Here is a 23,368-nt window from a genome sequence, read left to right as displayed (position 1 = left end):
CTTGAGGTTAGCGACCGTATATTGAAGGTCGTTTATGAGACACAAAAGAAACCAAGCGCATATGATTGGGGTACGTTCATTTTTAATGAACTTTACAAGGAGGTAGAAGACTACAAGAAACAGCTGAGCAAAGGGAAGGGAAGGACGAGGAAGAACGTTGGGGGATGTATCTACTTTCTAATGGTAAGTGTGTGTTCAATTTACATTAATCCAAAGTGATAGCCTTTCAAAGTTTTCTATGTAAAGGTTTTATGTTTATACTGATTTGTCAAGTTTTTAGGTATGGGGCTTCCAGAATTTTCCAATTGGCCAAGGTTGTCCAAAATCCGTAGATGCTCTGAAATATTGGGACGATGATAAAGTGAATATAAGAATAAAGTTGGAGAAAAAGAGCAACCGAGGCATCTTGCATGAGCCAACTACTGTACATGGTAGTTCATCTACCAAGGTGTATCAAGAATCAGCATTTATTCACCCGGTATGTATAAAATAGAGTACAATGGATAGATATATATGGTCTTATTTATGCACTGAGTTAGTAATCTTGCAGGAAGTAAGGAGGCTATATGGAAAAGTACTGTCATTTGTGTCTGACATTGGAGAGGAGTTAATGAGCTTACAATCAATGCTGCTTGGACAAGGCTCAAGAGAGGAAGAAAGGGAAAAATCACAAGAGGAAGAAGATGATGATAAAGGGATAGATTCTGAGGGAAAGAATGAAGATGAAAAAATAGAAGAGGAAGGACTTGTTGATGAGGGGACAGCTTCAGAGGAAAAAAATGAAGAAGAAAAATTAGAAGAGGAAGAATATAACGAAGAAGGGGCTAAACAATCAAAAGAGGAAGAGAATGAAGAAGAAAAATTAGAAGAGGAAGAATACAACGAAGAAGGAGCTGAACAATCAAAAGAGGAAGAGAATGAAGAAGAAAAATTAAAAGGTGAAGAAGATAAAGAAAAAGATGATGAACAGCAAGGTTCTCTTAAAGAAAAGGGCAACAATGACGATTCAAAAGAGGAAGAGGCTAAGGAGGCAGGTGTAGGAGGGAAAGATTCTGCCGAGGACGAGGAAGGGAGAGGAGAAGAACAATTAAGTAAACATCCCAGAAGATCAAAAGGATATAAAAGATCTGCTATGAAATCTCCATGGGTTAGAACTAATGTTGGAAAGAAGAGAAAAATGGATGAGAAGGAGCAATTATTTCAAATATGCACAACACCATGTGAGGAAGATGAGGGAGACAAGTAAGTCCCTATACTGTGCCTAAAAATTGACTGACTAAAGTATTAGTGACAATCTATTTAATTTTTCCTTCTTCTTTAATAGGATCATTGTAGATTTGTATAGTTACTACTTGACTCGTGCAGAGCTACAATGTTTTGGTGGAAAGAGATGGATTAGTGACAGGGTGATGTCAATGGTTGCCCGAACTTTGGTAGGTGACTAAGAGGAAAATGAAGGAAAGTCCAGAGACATATCTTTGGTTCTGAATTCATGCTAAAAATTATCAGCAACCCATTGAAATGGACGGTAGATGACAACAAGGGAGAAATATTTCCTGAGTTTGTTGGATATAACATTACTGATTGTGATTTTATTTTTGGCCTAACTCTGTTCCATAGTCACTGGTTTTGCTATGTCTTTGAGACCAAGAGTAAGAACTTCTATGTGTTAGATTCATTGGTCAGTAACAGGGAGTATTTCCAAAGACAGCAGGAAGAGGAAGAAGAAGAGAATGTTGAGAAGAAGGGCAAGGGAAAGGAGAAGAAGAAGAAGAAAGGACAACTGGATCCCAAAGAAATGATGGCAAGAGGATGCGTATGTCTATACTTATCACTCAACATTACCAACATCTATATTTGTCGTTGTCTTCTAGATTAGTTGTAAATTAACATTACTAACATTGCAAGTCTTGAGTTTGCAAAGGAATTGCTTTCACTCTCTACTTCGTGCAGTCAAGCCACAATTGTTTGAGGATGATGTTAGCACAGACATTATATGGGCTAAAGTTCATGTGCAAACTGATACGTGAGTTCCTTTTATGTTTATACATCATTAAGCTTATATTTACACGTGAAAAATTAATTTTACGTTATGTTTTTTATTTTGTTTTTAGCCATACTTGTGGGGTGCACGTTATGACATGGTTACAATCGTGGGACAACACTGTGGATAAGAATGGGTATATGATGCCAAAATACTCTGACGTATGCATTCTTTGCTTTACATTTTTCCTCTTTCATGTACTACATATTTGTTGTTATCCCTTATAAGACTTACTTGTGGTGCAGGATGACCTCTATAAGAAGAAGGTAGAACTCTTGTGGTGGCTACTGAGTCATCATAACAATGTGAAGGTAGGATCCCAAGTGATGAGGAAAAGGAAATAGAAGATTTTTTATAGATCCTTAGGATGTAATTTTATTGATCATCATATCCCTTTGTATAGTTAGCTCATTTTGTGTAGTTAACTTACATAACGCTGGTTATAAAAGCTGATTACAAGTTTGTAAATGTGGCAGACAGTCTGTTTTATTAATTGCATGTCAACAAGTTGTTATCACTTTATTGACAAGTGTCTATAAGCACATTAACAAGTTAATAATTCACTGTTGACAAGTACTATTAACTATATTGATAAGGTAGTAATTCGCCATTGATAAGTACTGAGGTAGTAAGTGCTGTCGTTTTCTTAGAAAATCAGCTAGTTAAATGAACCAGTTGACTACTTAGCTTTAGAGATTGACAAGTACTATTAACTATATTGACAAGGTAGTAATTCGCCATTGACAAGTGCTGAGGTAGTAAGTGCTGTCGTTTCCTTGAAAATCAGCTAGTTAAATGAACCAGTTGACTACTTAGCTTTGGAGATTGACAAGTACTATTAACTATATTGATAAGGTAGTAATTCGTCATTGACAAGTGTTGAGGTAGTAAGTGCTGTCATTTCCTTGGAAAATCAGCTAGTTAAATGAACCAGTTGACTACTTAGCTTTGGAGATTAACAAGTACTATTAACTATATTGACAATGTAGTAATTCGCCATTGACAAGTGCTGAGGTAGTAAGTGCTATCGTTTCCTTGAAAAATTAGCTAGTTAAATGAACCAGTTGACTACTTAGCTTTGAAGATTGACAAGTACTATTAACTATATTGACAAGGTAGTAATTCGCCATTGACAAGTGCTGAGGTAGTAAGTGCTGTCGTTTCCTTGGAAAATTAGCTAGTTAAATGAACCAGTTGACTACTTAGCTTTGGAGATTGACAAGTACTATTAACTATATTGACAAGGTAGTAATTCGCTATTGACAAGTGCTGAGGTAGTAAGTGCTGTCGTTTCTTTAGAAAATTAGCTAGTTAAATGAACCAGTTGACTACTTAGCTTTGGAGATTGACAAGTACTATTAACTATATTGATAAGGTAGTAATTCGCTATTGACAAGTGCTGAGGTAGTAAGTGCTGTCGTTTCCTTGGAAAATCAGCTAGTTAAATGAACCAGTTGACTACTTAGCTTTGGAGATTGACAAGTACTATTAACTATATTGACAAGGTAGTAATTTGCCATTGATAAGTACTGAGGTAGTAAGTGCTATCGTTTCCTTGGAAAATCAGCTAGTTAAATGAACCAGTTGACTACTTAGCTTTAAAGATTGACAAGTACTATTAACTATATTGATAAGGTAGTAATTCGTCATTGACAAATGCTGAGGCAGTAAGTGCTGCTATTCCCTTTAAAATTCAACAAGGTGCAAGAACCTGTTGACTACTTAGCTTTGGATATTAACAAGTACTATTAACTATATTGACAAGGTAGTAATTCGACATTAACAAGTGCTGAAGCAGTAAGTGCTGTTATTCCCTTTAAAATTCAACAAGGTGTAAGAACCTGTTGACTACTTCCGTTGCCTATTGAAAAGTGGATATAACTATATTGACAATGTGTTAATTCTCCATTTACAAGTGTTGATGCACTTGGTGCTGTTAATCCCTGCGAAAATCAATCAGGTGCAAGAACCTATTGACTACTTGCCATTAGTCCTTGATTATAAGGTATCAATTCATTTACAATTTATGCATTTGCCATTGAAAAGTGCTAATACATTATGTACAATAAACCAAAAAGTAAACAAAAACAAGTTCAATATATATAAACAAAAAAATACACTTGTCTGTAATATTTTCTAGCATGGATTAGGATTCTTGCAAGTCTTGGAGGTATGACCAATCTCATGACATATTCCACAATGGCACACCTTTTTGTTTTGGAATTGAGATTCCCTTCTTTTACTCTTTGGCCTACCAGGAGGCCTTCTAGTCATTGGTGGCTCCAAAAAGGTTTCGGTTAATAAATTTGTCACCGTCAATGCTTCTGGATGTGGACAGTCATATGTGGCTATCGGCTTCACGCTGGTGGCATATATCTGTTCTTGAGCAGTAAACTTGTAACATTCATCCATAAAATTGTACACATTGCCATGAAGTAGCTTGATTGCTGCACAAGCATGTGCACAAGGTATTTCACTCATTTGCCATGCTAAACAAGAGCATGTATGTGCTGCAAGATCAACATTCAAGTGTATTAGTCCATTAACTGATATAGTTTGCACAGAGATCAAATTTTCTCTATAAATTTGTGCGTGTAAATTTTCAACTCTCACAACTTGCTCCATAACTTTTGCCTCAACGTTAGGCCCGACACCATGTTTTCAATTTCCCATAGTCGCTTTGCTAGCGACCATCTTCTTTGCCAATTTCTCTCTATGCTCATGAATCAAGACATTAACATTGTGTTTTCTCTCTTTCACAATCCAAGCATTAAAGGATTCTGCAAGATTAGCTGTGATATTATCCCATCGTTTATATCCAAACTTGCATTGAGCCCATCGATCTACATCCCCTTGGGTTTCAACCCATTATGCCAATTGTGGACAAAATAATCTTAGATTCCCCATTGCAACATTAAATTCAGCCTCATGCCTTGCATAGGCAATTGCATCAAGTAATTTCAATGCATCATCTTTCATGTTGCTCGAGGTACGCGTCTTACCTCTATTAATTTTCGTAAATGCTGTGCTAAAATTTTCCTTCACATAACGGTAGTAAAATGCATGTCTCTCACCACTACCAAATATAGCTTGCACGGCACCAATAATCGCATTATTCTGATCAAAAATAATTGTTAACTCCACTGATCTTGATATGTCTTTGACATTTTGAAGAAACCAAGACCAATCTTCTAATGTTTCCCCACTAACAATGGCATATGCTACCAGAAATAAGTCATTATCAGCATCATATGTACATGCTGACAGCATTGTTCCCTTGTATGGACCGCTTAGGTGACATCCGTCTACATAAAGTATGGCTCGACAACCTCCTAAAAAACCAGATATAGAGCATCCATAAGCAATGAATAGCCTCTCAAATCTATTATTTGAGGCATTCCATTTTGCAATTGTCATCGGATCAGTTTCCATTAATCGATCACAAATCCAAGGGATTATGCTATAAGAATCTTCTGCACGACCATGTATTTCTCGCAATGCTTTTTCTCTTCCCCTATAGGCTTGACTGTAGCTCAATCGCACACCATACTCTTTATACAAATCTCTTGCAAGTTCATTGACACCTTTATCTATATTAGACCTTAGAGCATCAACCATGATTGATGATGTTAATTTTGACCTTGTCGGGTGTGACACAATAAGGTTGTCTTGCACATTATAGGTGTGATCATTGTTGAATTTTGTAACCCTTAAAATCTCATTATCTTTCCCTATTGAATATGCTGCAATGTTCCATTCACAGCCCTCCACCTTGCAATATGCAATGATCTTCTCTTTGTTATTCTTCTTAAACTTGTATGAAAACTTGTAGGAGATGCTATACTTGTACAATGCTTGCCTAAAGGCATCAACATTAGGAAAAAATTGCCCTTTACCTACTAACAAATCCTTCCATTTCATAGAACTCATTTCAGGTATTGGTGTAGGTACCATTTGTACAGCGCATGCCAATTCCGAGTCTTCAATCTCAGGATAGATACTTGGTGGAGAGAAAGAGCATCTATCTGAAACTCTCAATAAATTATCAATCCTGCATTCAATGACAACATTACAATTGTTCTTTCCAACATATTTGCATTAACAAACAAATTTACACAACTTACACGTGTTGGTTCTCTAATGGGCAATCCAGTGATGCTTCTATGGTGTCATTCCCATTTGCAACTACATACACATGTCCACTTTGTTTGTTATATTTGATCAGATGTTCTACTCCATCATCATCAACTAGATCTACAAGTGTGCTTGCATCAACATTGACTGTGAATTTTAACTTGATCATATTACTTTCATTCCCTATAATTGATGATATCATTCTTGTCAACTCTTCATATGTTGTCCCTTCCTTTATTATTCTAGTTCTAACACTCCCCCCAACATATTGCATACTTCCTTGGTCATCATTTTGAAAATGCCCCCCTATATGGAAAAAACATAATATATGTTCTCCTGAAGAACTTGCCATCTTACAGGTCAACTTGCACCACACACAGTATATTGACAACTAGACAATGTGTATTAACAACATATTTATCCACTATTGACAAGACGTAGTGTTCATTAATAGCAGAGATTTTTCAACAAAACAAGCTTACCTCAGATGCTTGGGAATAATATATAAATTGTCCTATATGAAAAAAATAATATAATACATGTTTTCCAGTAGTGCTTGCATTCTTATTGGTTAGCCTGCACAGTACAATGTATTGACAACTATTCATCTCATATTGACAACACAACAAAATACTATTGACAACATGTAGAGAGATATTCATATCAGATATTTGTCAACGAAACAGTGTTGCACCAGATTATTCCATATATCAGCAATGCAAACTGAATGATCGCAGGTTTACCCAGAAAGCATTATTCTACCCTTAAACAATAATGAAATCATTAACGCACAAGAAATCGTTTACCCAGCTAACAATGGATATGCTACTATTGATCAGTAATTTACGTAACCATTTACGGCCAACTATCGTTTACCTAAAAAATTTATTTTCTGCCGATGAAATGCTGCTGTTACAGAAGAAACACTCCCAACTCACTTAGATGAAGACAACGGCTGTAATCATGGACGTGAGGAAGTGAAGATGATCCTACCGTGATCAACAACCATGGATATGCAGCAACCTTCACTATTGCTGATCATGGGTTTCCTTAGACATGTGCGCGCAAGCAAAATCTTATTTTCAATGTTAGAGGGCAAATGGGTAATTTCACTTTCAGACTTATTCACTCTTAAGTTTCTAGGGACCTGGCAGTTATTTTTTAAATTTATGAAACTTCAGCGTATTTAAAGTGCTTACATAAAACTTTAGACTGATTCTCCTTTATTTAACCGACCTAATAAAAAAAAACATGGTCATTGGCAGCATTGTTGGGACTGTTTCGAGGAGAGAGAACAAAGGAGGGTGTATGCTGTATGGTAGAGAGGGAGGGCCATGCTGATGCCGCAAGTGGGGCCCAAGTGGGGTGCCACCAGAAATCCCTGTGATTAGAAACTTACCCAATCATAACACAGAGTTTAGGATCAACTTTCCCAGCTCAACCAATCACGAACCAGATAAGGCCTTGGACCACTTCCACTGCAATCAAAAGTGCTTCCTCTCCCTCTTACTTATACTGCAAAAGCGCCTCTTGTGGGTCACCCCCTTCCTTCCCCCTTCCCCTTCTCCTCTCAAATAATCCCACTTCTTTCCTTCAACCTTGTCTCTCCTTTGCATTTCACTCTTCTTCTCCGAATCTTAAATCTTGTTTTCATGACTTCTACTAAGCACGCCGCCAACTCCGTCGGCGGCAAGACTGCCAGAGCCTGCGACAGCTGCATAAGGAAGCGAGCTCGTTGGTACTGTGCCGCCGACGATGCTTTCCTCTGCCAGTCCTGTGACTCTCTGGTTCACTCCGCCAATCAATTGGCTCGTCGCCATGAACGGCTCCGATTAAAAACAGCGTCGTTGAAATCATCTTCCTCCTCCTCCTCCTCCGATGTCCTTGTTTTAGCTGCCATGGATCTCTCTCTGGCTCCCTCATGGCACCGAGGCATCACCAAGAAGGCTCGCACTCCTCGACATGGAAAGAATAACCAGTCTTCCGCCGCACTTGAAACACCCAGAGGACGTTACGAACCCGCCAGAAATCCTTTCCATCTGGTTCCGGAAGTGGGTTCCGATGAGTATTCCAATTCGCATGATGAAAACGAAGAGCAGCTTCTTTATCGGGTACCCATATTCGATCCGTTGGTGACCGAGCTATGTACTCCTCCGTACTCTCTGACTTCGGCTAAAACAGCAACAACAGCAGCGACACCCGGTCGAAACCAGACGGACAATAAAGAGACGAAGCAAGCAGAGAGCAAAGTCTCATCGGCAAATAAAAGCAATAGCGGGGTGGACAATTTACACGGGTTTCTTCCGACGGAAACGGAACTAGCACAGTTTGCTGCCGATGTTGAGAGTTTACTGGGCAGGGGATTAGACAATGAGTGTATAGGCATGGACGATTTGGGGCTAATCGACACTAAAGAGAAGGAATCAAGGGAGTGTTGTGCGGACAGTGAAAAAGTGAAGGTGGAGGATGAAGAGAGCCCTTGTAAGGTCGAGACGACGAGCGAGATGGAGATGGAAATCAGAGAACCGTTTGAATTGAACTTCGACTACGACTCTCCGGCGACACGTGAACAGGCTGACGAGGAGGAGAAGAAGGTCGATTTGGTTATGGCTAATGAGATTAGAAACAACGAAGGAGAGCTCAGAGAAAATAGCAATCAGAGAAAGAAGAAGAAAATACTGTTGCAGTTAGACTACGAAGCAGTCATATCCGCTTGGGCATGTCAAAAATCTCCATGGACGAACGGTGGCAAACCAGACTTCGACCCCGACGATTGTTGGCCGGAGTGCATGGTACATCTATTTCATATCACATATTTACATTTGAACAGAATGAAACTGTGTTGATTTGCATTGCCAAGATTATAGTAACTGATATTGAAATGATAGAAACAGGGAACGTGTGGGCTGGAGCTTCATCAACCCTACTATGGAGAAATGGGGACGTACGGTTGTCACGCGGGGATCGGAGACGGAGGAAGGGAAGCGAGGGTGTCGAGGTACAGAGAGAAGAGGAGGACGAGGTTGTTCTCGAAGAAAATTAGGTACGAGGTTCGCAAATTGAATGCTGAGAAGAGACCCAGAATGAAAGGGAGGTTCGTAAAGAGAGCTTCGTTCACAGTCCCAGCACCATCTTCGTTTCCTCTGCTCAGCAAATGAATCAAGTCAAAGCCTTTCTTTAATTTTCAGCTTTGCTAACTACCTACTAGCTTCCCCTGCCATTAAATGTTGCGATGCCCATGGTTATAAATATATAGCTATATATATATTCCATCATCTATCAAACTTGATGTGTACACAGTTCCGATATTAATGAATGAATGAATAATTAATGGAGTTTTTTGAATTATATAACTGGTTGTCAGCATGGCTTTCTTTTCAAGCCCTTTACAGTGACGATGACTGGGCCGGAGAGCCTCAATGCAAAGAAAGAGCCAAAGCATGCAACAGTAAAGGAAGTACTGATTTTGTAGTCTCCTTTGGAGGGGGTGAGTAAAATGTGGAAAACAGGAAGCGGCATCTTTCTTAGCAGATCTGGCTTGGCCTGTCCTGTAGTTCAGTACAGCTAAACAGTAACATAAATCCACGTTTTTTTCTTTTTTGTCATCCTCTGCCAAATAATTTCAACGTAGATGATTGTCGTGTGAAACTAGCAAGGACTTAAAGTCGTGTGCCTGATTCGAGTGGTTCATATGTAGGGGTTAAATTATAAAGGCTTCGTCTAATAATTTTTCACCAATAAATTTTAAAAAATAAAAACATAATTTTAGTTTCCTATTTTATTCACATTTTATTATTAATCTCTATAGTTTTTTTTTATTTTTTTTGTCCATATACTTTTATTTCTTATTATTTTAAGTTTCTTCAAGATTCTTATACCTTATTCATTGAGAAATCTAAAATAATAAAAAATAAAAGTGTAAGAATCAATAACAAAATATGAGTAAAATTTAAAAATTTAAAATTATATTTTTTTCTTAAAAGAAAGAACTCAATTTTTTTTGGCATGAAAATGATGGTCTCTTAGTCTTAATTGAAAACCGTAAAATATTCCACGGTTAAAAAAAAAAAAAAGAAAATCTAAGTATGCGTTTGGATTTTAAATTTAAAATTTAAAAATTAAATTCAAAATATAAATCCAGGCAGCACCTAAATTTTTTTCATGTTTCTAAATATAGCATCTTTTATGAAAAATAATGAAGCCTTTATTAAGTTCTTCCAAGAAAACATTATTATTATTAAGATTGGAAAGCCCCTTTAAAATTCTTATTTTGGTAAGAAAAAATTTATAATTGCCTTGTAACAATATTTATTGCAAAGGAAATAAACTAAATAATACTATTTGAGATATAAGGGTAATATTGGTGAAATTAATTTAAAAAAAATCAAACACTTAACTAATTCCACTAATTTTTTTATCTATGTAACTCAGTTAAAAAAAATTTTAAAAAAAAATTGTATGAAAAGAAACAGCAGGAGAGTAAAATATTAGGTGAGAAGAGGGAAGGTTCAATTACCATATATGACCCATAATTTATGAAATAAAATATTGAAAATGTGTGTCCAATTTGTTTGAATTTTCATCATTTTCCCCCTAATACTATTAAACAAAAAAATATAATTTTTAATCCTTATAATTTTATCAAATTTTATTTTAATTTTTATATTATTTTTTAATATTTTCAATCCCTACAACCATTGAAAAAACAAATGAAACTATAGGGGTGTACGGATGCCTTTTTCCAGAACCATGATTTTAGGCCCCCCTAATTGATTCTCAAAGAGTATTCAAATATGCCCTCAAAGACACTCCAAAATGGATAGAATAGGAATGTAAATTAGATAACTCTATTAATCTATTATTTTTCATTTCAAAAGTTTAAACTCATAATCTCACCTAAGTGAGCATATAATTCTTTCCTTTTCTGACTCTTTTCTTTCAAAACATGCATATCCTTATAGTTTAGAGGCGTAGCTTTAAAAAGGAGGTGGGATTGAAGCATGAAATCTTCTTGAATGCAAATTATATTTATACTCCCTCCGACTTTATATATAAAATATTTTTAATTAAATTATAAAAATTAATAAAAGTTTGTTATTTAATTAAAAGTACATTAACATTTTAATTTTATCCCTAATTATTATAAATAAAAAATGAATATTTTTTTCAAAGTAAATTAATAAAAATACTTATATTTTTCTCTTTCCAATTTAATAAGGGTATAATGGTTCATTTATTAAAAAATATGCTAATAATCTCTTATATTTAGGAATAAAAAAAAAGTTATAGAAAACCTCTTATATACAAGAAAGGACGGAGGGAATATATAATATATAACCCAATTTATATTGTTAATTAAACTCAGAAAAAAATTGAAAGGCATAAATAATCAAAGAGCAAGATTGGATACAATAATAACTTTGGATTTTCCAAATGCGCTAGTGTAAATTAAAATTTATTTATTTAAATTATATTTGATTACGGTTCATTGTGAGTTTGAAGTCCAAATAATATGATTCTGCTGCGCTGCCCGAATTAGTTTAAATGGATATTATGCTGTGTTGCCACTCCATTGAAGTTAAGGAAAAAAAAAAACAACCCACCGACCCCTGGTTCAACTGGTAAGGATTATTTTAATTTATCCAGTGTGTTTTGAGTTTGAGTTTTGATAATGTTGCAGCGTTAAGACTCTGCTGTAAACCCCGCTGCCCAAAAGAATTCGTCAATACTCAATCTCTATTAGTTTATGCCCATGGCGAACCTACGTTATAATGAGGGTGAATACTTGCCTCCACTCACTTTTACGAAAGTTACATGTAAAGCGTGTAAAATTAACTTTTTAACCCCACTAGTTTTAATATTTTGACCCCACCAAATTTCAATTCTAATAGTTTATCCTTCCCCTGTTAATCTAGGGTCTTGAATCTGCCACTGGTCTATGCCTTTGTCAAGTTCCATCAATTTAACATGAGACATGTCCAGAATACCAAATACACAAGCAATTAAAAAAAAAACGCATACAAAACGCATAATTTGTTAAGAGGACAGTTTTCCCCTTTGTGTCTCGGCTCTTGTCTTAATTCACACATGATTATGGAGTTTTTTTTTTGGGTAAAAAACTTAAATGAATTAGATCATGAGAATTTACCTAGGTCGATATTTGTTATCATGCTTGAAAAATACTTGTAAAAATACTTACAAGTTATTCGTTAAAAAAAAAAAAAAACTCTTGACGTGAGATACTAGCCATTCTTTAATTTCCACAAATCAGAAGTATTAAGCGTTGAATTACTTAATATAATAGTGCATAAGGAGCTTCCAGGAAAATGGGATAAGTATGAACTAATTATTCAAATAAAAAATAATAAAATTAGTGAAAAGGGAAGGAGGTGATGGTGATGGTGGGGGATTGTATTAAATGAGAGAGGTGGCATTTTCTTAACAAATAGAGGGGTGACGTGGCCAATTATTAAGGTGGTCCCCCTTGCTTGTGGGGCCCACCCTGAGGCGTCACAGATAAACTTTCCTATTCAGATTGTGCCATGTTGTGCTTTCTACCTCCTCCTTCCCCACCATGTTACTTCCCTTTCCGCTCCTTAACTTTCTTCATTTGGATTTCTATCCAAAAATCCAACCCCATTTTGTCCAACTTTCAATGCCTGATTGTAACATATTGCCCCTTTTCTTCTTCTATTCAAATAATTCACATCTACTCTCTTTAGATTCTCATCCTGTAATGGATCCGTTTGAATTTCAGTTGGATATAATAGATTATGAAAATAATTGATTAAGTGGTAGATTTTAATCATAATTGATTATGTGATAACGTAATCTGTTTGGATACTGTTTTTTTAAAATTGATTTTAACAAAATTGAAGATGTTTGGATAATTTAATCAGAATTAATTTTTAACTATATAAATTACTATATAATTTAATTTTTAAATACTAAATATTAATTTTTTGAATATACAAAGTTTAAATTTTATTAAGGAAAAAAAAAGGGAAAAGAAGAGAGTTTAATTTTATTTTTATTAAATTATGTGCTTCCTTTGTAATTTTTTCTTGGGCCTTTCTTTGTAATTTTTCCCAACGCTTTTTGATAAACGTTCTGCAAAAGCTGACGGAGAGAACTTACGGAAAAACGCGCGTCCTGACCCATAATCGATTTTTGATGATTTTCGACTGTTTGGCTAACTTTTCATATTAATTGATTTTTTGCCTCAAAAATCGATTAATGAGGCAATCCAAACAGACTGAATATTATTGATACCAGTGATTAATTGGATACAATTTATTTTATAGCTTGAACCTATGCAATAATTTTTTGAGTTAAATTTTTTATATGGTATTTATTTATAATTTTCTATGTCTTTTTTTATAATTTTTTAGGTCATTATATATATATATATTTTAGGCTTCTATATAATTTTTTTTATCAACTAACAATCACAGTTAGACATTGCATCATTTTTAAATGCTGAAAGAGAATATTGCATCAAAAATCATCACATAATTATTATAAAATATGTCCAAACCAAGGTCTGAATCCTTGATCTCCACCTTTCAAGTCTTAAGACCTCCTTTTTTGTCAATTAAATTAAAATAAATCTATAATTATTATATATGAAATTAAATATATTAAAAATATATATGTATATATTTTATTTATTTTCATCTATTAATATGATAAAATAATTTATATGAGTGTGTGTATTATATTTTTTTAATAAAATATTATTTTTTAGCAAATATTATTTTTGTTAGAAAAATGACCTTAAAATGAAATAATCTTTAAATATTAAATATTTGTCTTATAAACATTTTAACCAATTTTTAAATTTTATTTTTATCTTTAAATGAAAATAATTAAGTAAATAATTTATTTATAAGTATGTATTATATTAGTTAATGTTAAATATCTTGTACTTTTTTTCCATATTTTTCTCAAAAATTAATAAATAAATGATTAAAATTTTATCTTCTATCAAATTAAACGCTTCCCCTTCTTTTATTAAAACTAATTTTTATCAAAAAATTTTCAATTATCCTAAAAAAATGTTTTAATAAAAAATTTATTTTACCCATATAAATTTTATTAATAGCTTTTTTGAACAATTATTTTTCATTATCTTTGAGATAGAAAATGCGTAGACATGTGATAAAATAAAACTAAATGCAAAATAAAAAATATCTAAATCAAAAATTTAAGTGAATATTTCATAATCAAAATAGAAAGATGATGAAGAACATTTTGGTTCAATTGGTAAAAAAATTATACTTTTTAATCAAAATTTTATCTTGACTCAATCTAAATTAGTTTAAACTTTCATTAAAATCTCTTAAACAAAGTTAATCTCAAGATATTAAAAATATGTTTCAATAACTTTACAATTTAAAATAAACAAACTTTAATAAGTTTATACATAATTTCATCCATAATTTAAATATTAACATAAATCAAACAATCAAGTTTACAGTTATCATCCAACAATAATTCTAATAGATTTAACATTACAAATTTAACAATTTGAGTAACTTGAAGAATAAGAATCGGATGAAAAAACAATACCAAAAATATTTCAATACATGATAATTTTTAATTATCAAGTAATGATGCGACATATATTATAGCCACCCTTACTTGACAGTTAAAAACTGTCAAGTATTCACCTCTTATTTTATTTGTTAATTATTTTAAATAATCATCAAGTCTTGATCATCTTATTTAAATAATTTTGTGGTAATGAAAATTAAAAATAAACTAGTTGGAAGCCTGATGACTGAACACCAAAAAGATATGAAAGCATAACATAATAAATGATTAAATATTTTTTTATCTTTTTCTTCCATATATTTTCTCAAAAATTAATAAATAAATGATTAAATTTTTATCTTTTTCCAAGTTAAATGCTTCCCCTTTTTTTATTGAATATAAATTTTATCTACAAGTTCTTAGTTATCGTAAAGAAATATGTTAACAAAAAAAAAACCTGTTTTAAACATATAAATTTTTTAATAATCATTTTTAACAATTTTAAATTTTTAATGAATGCTAATAACTTTTACAATACAAAATAATTATAAAGATCTCATGTGTGACTGATCTAGCTCACTTCTAATTATTCTTTACCTCATAACAATAAGGTATATTTGAATAATTTTTCACATTTTTTAGTAATAATTTGTTATAAAAATTTTATTAATAACTTCTTTATAATTTAACATTCCAATGACTATTAAAAAAATTTATACAAATTTAACATTCCAACTTTACATACATATAAGCCATTTGCGTCTTATAATATCAACATAATTTTAGCATTTCCATACTATTTATATATATGTATGTACATAAGTATTTATATATAACTTAGCTTGATTATAGTTTAATTTTTTAAAATAATTCATAAGAAATTATTAATAATAATTTATTTATAATTTATATATAACTTAGCCTGATTATGTATATTAACTTAATGAGATCATTATTAAAAAATAATCTATAAGAGATTATTTCAAATGCAATTATTAACGTAAGATTATTATTTTTTAATAATTATTAAAACACTAGTTTAATAAGATCATTATTTTTCAAAGTAATCATTATTAATCTTATATATAATTCATTTCTTATTCTCTACATAAAATAAGAAATTTAATTTCATAAATATCTATTGAATGATTTTATTTCATTTTAATTTTTTAAAATAATTCACAAGAAATATTTTCTAATAAAATTTTTATAAATTATTGGATATAATTTAAATTTATTTAATGTTATTAAAAAATAATTTTAGTGGCAATAAATTTTATCATTAAAAGTAATTATGTAAATTATATTTTATAAGAATATTTTTGATAGTGACAAAAGTAATTATATAAATTATTTTTTATAGAAATAATTTTGGTGGGAACAAAATGTAGCTGTGAAAAGTAATCATATGAGTTATTTTTATTTTTTAAATTATTTTTTATAAAAAATACTTTTGTTGGAGACTAACTGCCATAACTAAAAATAATTACATAAATTATTTTAAATTTTTAATTATTTTTTACAAATATATTATTTTTAAAAATAATTATATAAATTATTTTTTATTTTTAAATTATTTTTTATAAAAATATGTTTGGTGGCAATGAAGTATCGCTGCTAAAACTAATTAAATAAATTATTTTTATTTTTTATAAAAATTTTTGGTGGTAACTAACTATCGCTATCAAAATTAATTACATAAATTATTTTTAATTTTAATTTTTTAAGTATTTTTTTAAAATAAGTTTTCCAATAGTAAAAGTAATTATATAAATTATTTTAAATTTTTAATTATTTTTTAAAAAATATTTTGTTGTCACTAAATATAATTACAAAATTTTTTAATTATTTTTATAAAAATACTTTTTTGTTACCACCAAAAGTCTTTTTAGTTGTGACAATTAAAAGTCACCTCTAAAAAAGGATCTTTGGTGGTACTTTTTAGCAGTTATACAATGTTATCACCAAAGATTTACTTCTAGCGACGGCTTTTAGCTGACACGGTGAAAAGTAGACCTTTTACGGTGACTTTTTTCATTACCGCTAAAAGTCATCATCAAAAGTCTTTCCATTTTTTTTTATAGTGATAGTTCCAAAAACACATAGTGGCGAGGTTCAGTCTTAACTTTATTAAATAAGAGAGGTTAGAAGATTGAATTTGGGGAGGCTCTCCTCGTGATATTTATCGTAGGAGAATAATCCCATATACTATTGTGAGGAAGCCTTGTCTCCTAACCTTCTCTTAAGAGGAGTCATCCCTTGTGGGGCTTAAGAGGAAATGTGTCCAGCACAGCAAAAGTTTAGAGAGAGAAATCCTTAATAAACTAGGGCTGTTGTAAAGTATCTTATATTTTAAAATAAAAATTTTTTAAAAAATATTTTATAATTTAAGATATAGGTAATACTATTATTGTTGGAAGCATGAAGGGACATCCATATCATCTACCAACATCAATCAATCACTCAACAGTCAATACTATTGAAGTTTGTGATCCATTCATCATTAATTAGGTTGCACCAAATGATTAACATGCCTAGCATTAAGGACATCAAAATTTGCATACTTTCTAATCTAGACTATGAATTAATTTCAATTTTAAAATGGTCAAAATTCCTCTTATAGCATTTAAAAAGAGGTAAAAGAATTGAAGCCTCAAATAAAGATTTTTGGTTAGAATTAAAGATTTTTGGTCTATTTATTTGAAATTCAAATCAACATTTTTATATATTTAATATTAAACATTTTAATAAAAAATTAAGGTGGAAAAAAAAATAAAATGAAGAAATTTTAAGAATGGTCTATTAACTCTAAATATGCTTTCTTTATGTTATTTTTTTTATAATGTTCATTTGAATTTTTTTCTCTATGTTTTTGCTGTAGAAAAAAATTATTTCAATATTAAATGTTTTGATAGAAAATTAAGGTGTGAAAAAAAAATTAAGATGACCAAAATTTAAGAACAAACTATTAGCTCGTGATATGTTTTTATTCTATTATTTTTTGGTGACAATATATTTTTTGAAGTATATAATCTAAACAAAAACATAGTTTTGATCATATTATTCTATCATTATATAATTAGATAATGGATAACAAGAAATCTACTTATTTAAAAAGTAAACTATTAGAAAAGATATTCAAATTTAAGTTTAAATTTAAATTATATTGAGATTATGAATTGACGGCTTGAATTTTAATTTTAATTTATATATGTTAATATTAATGATAATCATTGCTTCAGTTGTTGATTAGTTATTTTGCTTGAATTTTAATTTAATTTAAATTTTATTTGATTGAAATTTCAAATTCAAAATTCCCTCCAACATAAACCTTGATATTGATTATAAATAGAGCAAATTAGATAAATATTCATTCATCGATTCTGATTTTTGTTGTTATATTTTATTTATTTGTGAGGCTATTGTATATTCATATACCTCATCATTATTTTTTTGTCTCTTCAATAATGTACATAAGAATTAATCATTTCCTATTTTGTTAGTTTGGGTTATTCATTTAATTGATATTTGTTTTATTTTGTTGCAGGATAGGAACAATTTATATATTCCCACAAGGTGTGACTAACATATCATGGTTTGAGTAATTTATCTTTAAAATATGACTAAGCAAACTTCATCAAATAATTCAACTTATATAGAATTTTTTACTAATTGTATAGGTTTTATCACCACGCCTCCTTATCTTCTAGAATTCTTATGTCTTTTTATTAGTAGGCCTCTTCATTTTCTTCAATTTTTTTGATATATCTAATTTTATTCCATGGTGACAATTAGGTTAGGCAAAGCAACTAATAAATAACTTTATTTTTGTTTTCCTTTTCTACTTTTGCTATTAAATTTCACTTTTGATGAATTTATAATTTTTTTATTTTAGGATATGTTAATGGACTTTTTTTAATATATACCGAAATCAAAATATATTTAACTTTAATTAATAAATTATTCACTTTTTATTTTTAAATAGAAAAATAATATATTTTCATTAAATTATTTGATTTTAAAATATAATAATATGAAAATATATTTTAAATAGATAATTTTATTACAAATTATTTTGAAGAAATTGATTTTGATATAATTTTTCCTTCAATTTATTTTTATAAAGAAAATTATATGAAATATTATGTATTTTGAAATAAATAATTGCAGTCATTGTAGTATTTATTCATTTTCTTTTTTTTATTTCTTTTTTTCCATCCAAACACAATGATAGATAATTTTTTTTCCAATTTTCTCTTCTTTTTATTTTTTATCTCTCTTTCCTCTCAGCTTTTTTTCTAATCCAAAAGAGGGTAAATTTTCTCTACTCATCATATTAATGGATGAAATGAATCATTAATTAGAGTAAGTTGATGAAGATATAATTCAAATTAATAAATTAAATAAAAATAAATAATAAAAAAGAAAAGACTATAAAAAATTAAGATATATTTTACTCAGATATATTTTTAGAATTTTTTTGGATCCATGATTATATGCTTCAAGCGCCACTTTTTTAATTATGTGTTTCAGAAATTAAGTGGTTGTTGATTTCAAGGTAAGTACGGTTAGTGATATAATTTAAATATGTGAGATTCAAATTCACTCACTTGAATATCATTATGAGGTCCTAATTGTACATCACATATGCTATCAACTTGTTTTTATATAATTTAAAATATTATGATTTGAATTTCAAGTATTTAAATTTAGATGAAATTCAATAAGATCTTATATATTTAATTAGTTGTGCTAAATATAATCAAATTTCAAAATTTGTGTGTGCTATTTGCAAATTTAAAATTGGTAGCTTATTAACTCCAAAACCATATAATAAAAAAATACTTAGAATAATTTTTTAATCAATCATATAATTTCCAAACCAAGTTAAAACTGATTAAATTTTTTATACTTTATACTTTTTATTATACTTATTTAATTTTTTTAATGTTCTTCAATTTTTATTTTTCATTTTATATTTGAAAAATTTTAGCTTGACATTTTTAATAAAAATTTGTGAGTCCTACCTAATTATTCACAAATTTCTTATCTAGCACATATGAATTGAGATATCTAATTTGTTTAAAAAAAGTAACATAAAATTCAATTGGTTGAAAGAAAGTAGAATGAATTTTCATCTATTACTAATTATACTTTTCTATTTTTTTAAAAAAGATATTTCTTTATTCACAATATATAATTTGAAAAGTAACTTAATAAATTATCTATGACTTAATAGTATGGATTGTTATATATTTTTATTTTACTAGTTTTATATTTTTTTTGCTTATTAAGGGCAATTATATTCGAGGTATGGTGGTCAAACACCATTGAGTAGTTCTATTTGAACATTAATATATTTTATGATATTGAGTTATTTTATATAATTATGAAATATTGTAATTTGAATTTTAATTGTTTAGATTTGGATGGATTTTCATAAAATATAATATTTATAATTAAAAGGAAGGAAGTATATTTATTATTGTGAAAAGAACAATGGAGGAGTTTGAGAGAAAATGATAAAGATTAAATGAGATTGGACTTTAAAAATTTAAAGTTACATAAAAATACTAATTGATTTTGTTCATAAGTAACTTCAATTAGTAATTTGGTTTGAATTTGCTACTTGAATTACAAAAATCTTGATTCATTAGTTGTTTTTAATATATTAATTCAAATGAGATAAAACGTAATATAACCATTTAATAAATATCAATATAATACTGACTATTTAAACATCTAAACTATGCAATTAATCAATGGATGATGAACTTGAACTTTTATTCCAATGCCAAAGGAATAAAACAATAAAAAAGGAATTATGTTATTATTCAAGAGAAAGTTTTTAGATTTAAATTTCAAGCATATCTGATAGTTAAGTTAGATTAGCAATCTAAATTTAAAATTTTCTTTAATGTAGGCTATCACTTCATTTCACGATTATGACTTTGATTAACTCTATCATTTATGAGTTTATTGTACATAGGGGTGAGCATCGGTCAGTTCGGTTCGATTCGGTTCGGTCTCAAAATATGCAGAACTGATCGATCGAATAACACTAAAAATGAAAATCGAATCGAATCGAACAAGCCAATCGAACCGAACAAGGACCGAACCGAAATTTGATAATTCGGTTCGGTCAGTTAATTCAGTTTTTCGGTTTGGGCCTATTTTTTAAATATTAAAACAAACAACACTACAAAATTGATCCTTTTTTCTATTCGTTTTTTTCAATATGAGCCCATTCTAATTATACCCATATGACATAAAACCCAAATATTATAAAGGCATGGATAATCAAATAAACAATCATAAATAAATACCAATGATCAAATAATAGCCTCATAATCCAGTCACAATACCTACTGATGAAAGTGACTGATTGAAATGGGGTTTCAAGTGATGTTATTATTTTTTATTCTTTATTAAAATAAAAAATAAAAATAAAAATAAAATAATTTATAAATTAAATATAATTTATAAATTAATAAATTATATGTAATTCGGTCGGTTTGGTCTATTCGATTTTAAATTTTATTAACCGAATCGAACCGATCAACTGAAATATTTAAAATAAAAAAACTGAATCGAACCAAAAAATCAAATAGACCGAATCAAATAGATAAAATTCGATTCGATTCGGTTTGATTTTCGATTTCGGTTCGGTTTTGCTCACCTTTAATTGTACAGATAGGTTTATCATAATTATCTTTCGACCTCATCATGTATTTACATTGCTGATATTATTTAGTCTTTCATTAATTTGTTCACATCAAGTCTACCTCAATATTTCTTCTTCTATTGATTTTTATTTTGCAAAGAAAAATTAGAGATTTATTATCAAATAATAATTATATTGTCTAGTGAGGAAGTTGTATACTTAAACTTAGATAGTGTTGTGAAAAATGATGGGGAACATGTATTTACTTGATGACCTGTACTCTATAAATTTTTTAAATTCAATTTCAATATTAAGCCTCCTAAATCATAAATAAGGCTAAAAGTAGGTACTCTAATTATTTAATGCAGGATATTGATAAATCTATAGAATCGTGTAATAATATACATCTCATACATACACGAACTAAAAAATATGTTATTAAGATCTAAGAAATGTTTAGATCAAATGTAGGGATGAGTGTGCGTGTGTGCGTGCATGCTTGCGTGTGACACACTATTATGTGTCCATCTAATTCTAGGTTGCCATTTACTATGATAATGTGTCAATTTCCCATAATGTTGGCCTTTATTATGATTATTAATAAGATTGAGGGACAGAGCCAACATTATGTTGGTTTATACTTTCCTTGTCATGTTCTTATCCATGTCCATAGTTATACATTTTTGTTTCTCATGTTCGAAGTAAGGAGGTTTTAAAAAATATTAGTTCTAGATAAGGATGGTTGCTTCACATTAGAACTTATAATGTATTTTATATAAAAGTCTTCAATAATTTAATTTAAATAATTATGAATTTTTGTTAATCTATTTCTCACTGCATCCATTTACACCATAGGCATTTATTTTCCTACCATTTGTTTTACTCTATATGCATATTTGATGTTATGACAATAATTACACAGCTCCATTGCATATATATTATATGATGATATGGAAAATGTGTCTATTATGAAATATTCTTTTAAGAAAAATTTTCCTACAAGATTAACACTTATTTATAAAAATTGTGATATATGACCCATGCATCGCGCGAGTATTTTACTAGTTGTTCTAAAAGACGTGGCTTCAATTAATGAAATGTAATTTGGGCCATTGATGAGTTAAAAAAATTTGGGCTTTCTAATATAAAATGGGGTCATTTGAGAAATCACATTTGTTGCAAAACTAGCCAAAGTATATGACTTCCAAAAAATGAGACAATATCCTTTAATTCAATGAGCACAAAGATAGCTAAGCATGCAAAATATGTCTCTATCTATGAAATTCCCTCAAAAAGTATCTCACCTAAGCAAAAATTTGAATCAGTCTGGAGTAGATTAGGTGAGCAATGAACTAGAGTTGAGAAAATGAGTTGAGCCCGCAGGCTAACCTGTTTAACTTACAAAATTTAACAGGTTGGGTTGAATAAATTAGCTATTTTTTAAAAATGAGTTGGGCTAGCCTAACACACAAAACTAGTAGGCTAAAATGCGCTAGCCCCACGAGCTAGCATATTTTTTTAAAAATATTTTTTATTTTTTAATCACATTATATTTTTTTATAAATTAATAGTAATGATAACATTCCTCAATATATAATTTATGACTCTCAAATATATTCTTTACATTTAAAATATAATGTAAATCTTTTTTACAATTTGTAAATAAAATTTTTGTTATAGTTTTTAAATGGATGCTTTATTAATTTGTATAGAAATATTTTGAATATATATTATTTATTAATCTCATAAGATCTATTGATTAAAATTATAAATATGAATCCATTAAAAAAATAATATGAGTTTATAACACACTTAAATAAGAAGATGATTAATAATAAAAATATAGTAAAATGAATTTGTTTGGTTAAATTTTATATTTATTTACAAGTTTTTTAATTGAGCATTTTCCTAAAATGTGAAATAAATATATATTTTTATATTACATAAATTTTAAATTATTAAAAAAAATTTGGTAAATATTTGCAGGCCAA

The 23,368-nt window shown here is 29.8% G+C and overlaps 2 protein-coding genes across 3 annotated transcripts; one reads left to right on the top strand and one right to left on the bottom strand.

Annotated features, from left to right (window-relative positions):
- Positions 1–4,912: 4,912 nt before the first annotated feature.
- Positions 4,913–6,380, bottom strand: LOC129310819 (uncharacterized). The gene is made up of 2 exons (XM_054952734.1): positions 6,169–6,380; positions 4,913–6,095 (listed from the first exon to the last, which is right to left on the bottom strand). Exons 1-2 carry the CDS (start codon positions 6,378–6,380, stop codon positions 4,913–4,915), a joined length of 1,395 nt encoding a protein of 464 aa, XP_054808709.1.
- Positions 6,381–7,712: 1,332 nt separating this feature from the next.
- LOC129311419 (zinc finger protein CONSTANS-LIKE 16-like) lies at positions 7,713–9,531 on the top strand. 2 transcript variants are annotated; one of them, XM_054953728.1, is made up of 2 exons: positions 7,713–8,970; positions 9,073–9,531. In XM_054953728.1, the coding sequence occupies exons 1-2, from the start codon at positions 7,831–7,833 to the stop codon at positions 9,334–9,336; spliced, it is 1,404 nt and encodes a 467-aa protein (XP_054809703.1). In that variant the 5' UTR covers positions 7,713–7,830; the 3' UTR covers positions 9,337–9,531. The 2 variants fall into 2 exon arrangements, with proteins under 2 accessions (XP_054809703.1, XP_054809702.1); XM_054953727.1 differs by having other exon boundaries at positions 9,067–9,531.
- Positions 9,532–23,368: the final 13,837 nt, after the last annotated feature.

Source organism: Prosopis cineraria, unplaced genomic scaffold, assembly GCF_029017545.1.
Source record: "Prosopis cineraria cultivar Desert tree isolate PC_DT_omini unplaced genomic scaffold, ASM2901754v1 PC5, whole genome shotgun sequence".
Taxonomy (NCBI): domain Eukaryota; kingdom Viridiplantae; phylum Streptophyta; class Magnoliopsida; order Fabales; family Fabaceae; genus Prosopis; species Prosopis cineraria.
This window is presented reverse-complemented; position numbering and strand designations above follow the sequence as displayed.

What these genes read in the sequence shown, in the direction of transcription:
- LOC129310819 (XM_054952734.1), bottom strand. Translation starts at nt 6,380, where the DNA reads ATGATATCATCAATTATAGGGAATGAAAGTAATATGATCAAGTTAAAA. An exon ending in CCATTAGAGAACCAACACGT is followed by an intron (nt 6,096 to 6,168) that starts GTAAGTTGTGTA and finishes CATTGAATGCAG; the next exon opens with GATTGATAATTTATTGAGAG.
- LOC129311419 (XM_054953727.1), top strand. Translation starts at nt 7,831, where the DNA reads ATGACTTCTACTAAGCACGCCGCCAACTCCGTCGGCGGCAAGACTGCC. An exon ending in ATTGTTGGCCGGAGTGCATG is followed by an intron (nt 8,971 to 9,066) that starts GTACATCTATTT and finishes TTGAAATGATAG; the next exon opens with AAACAGGGAACGTGTGGGCT.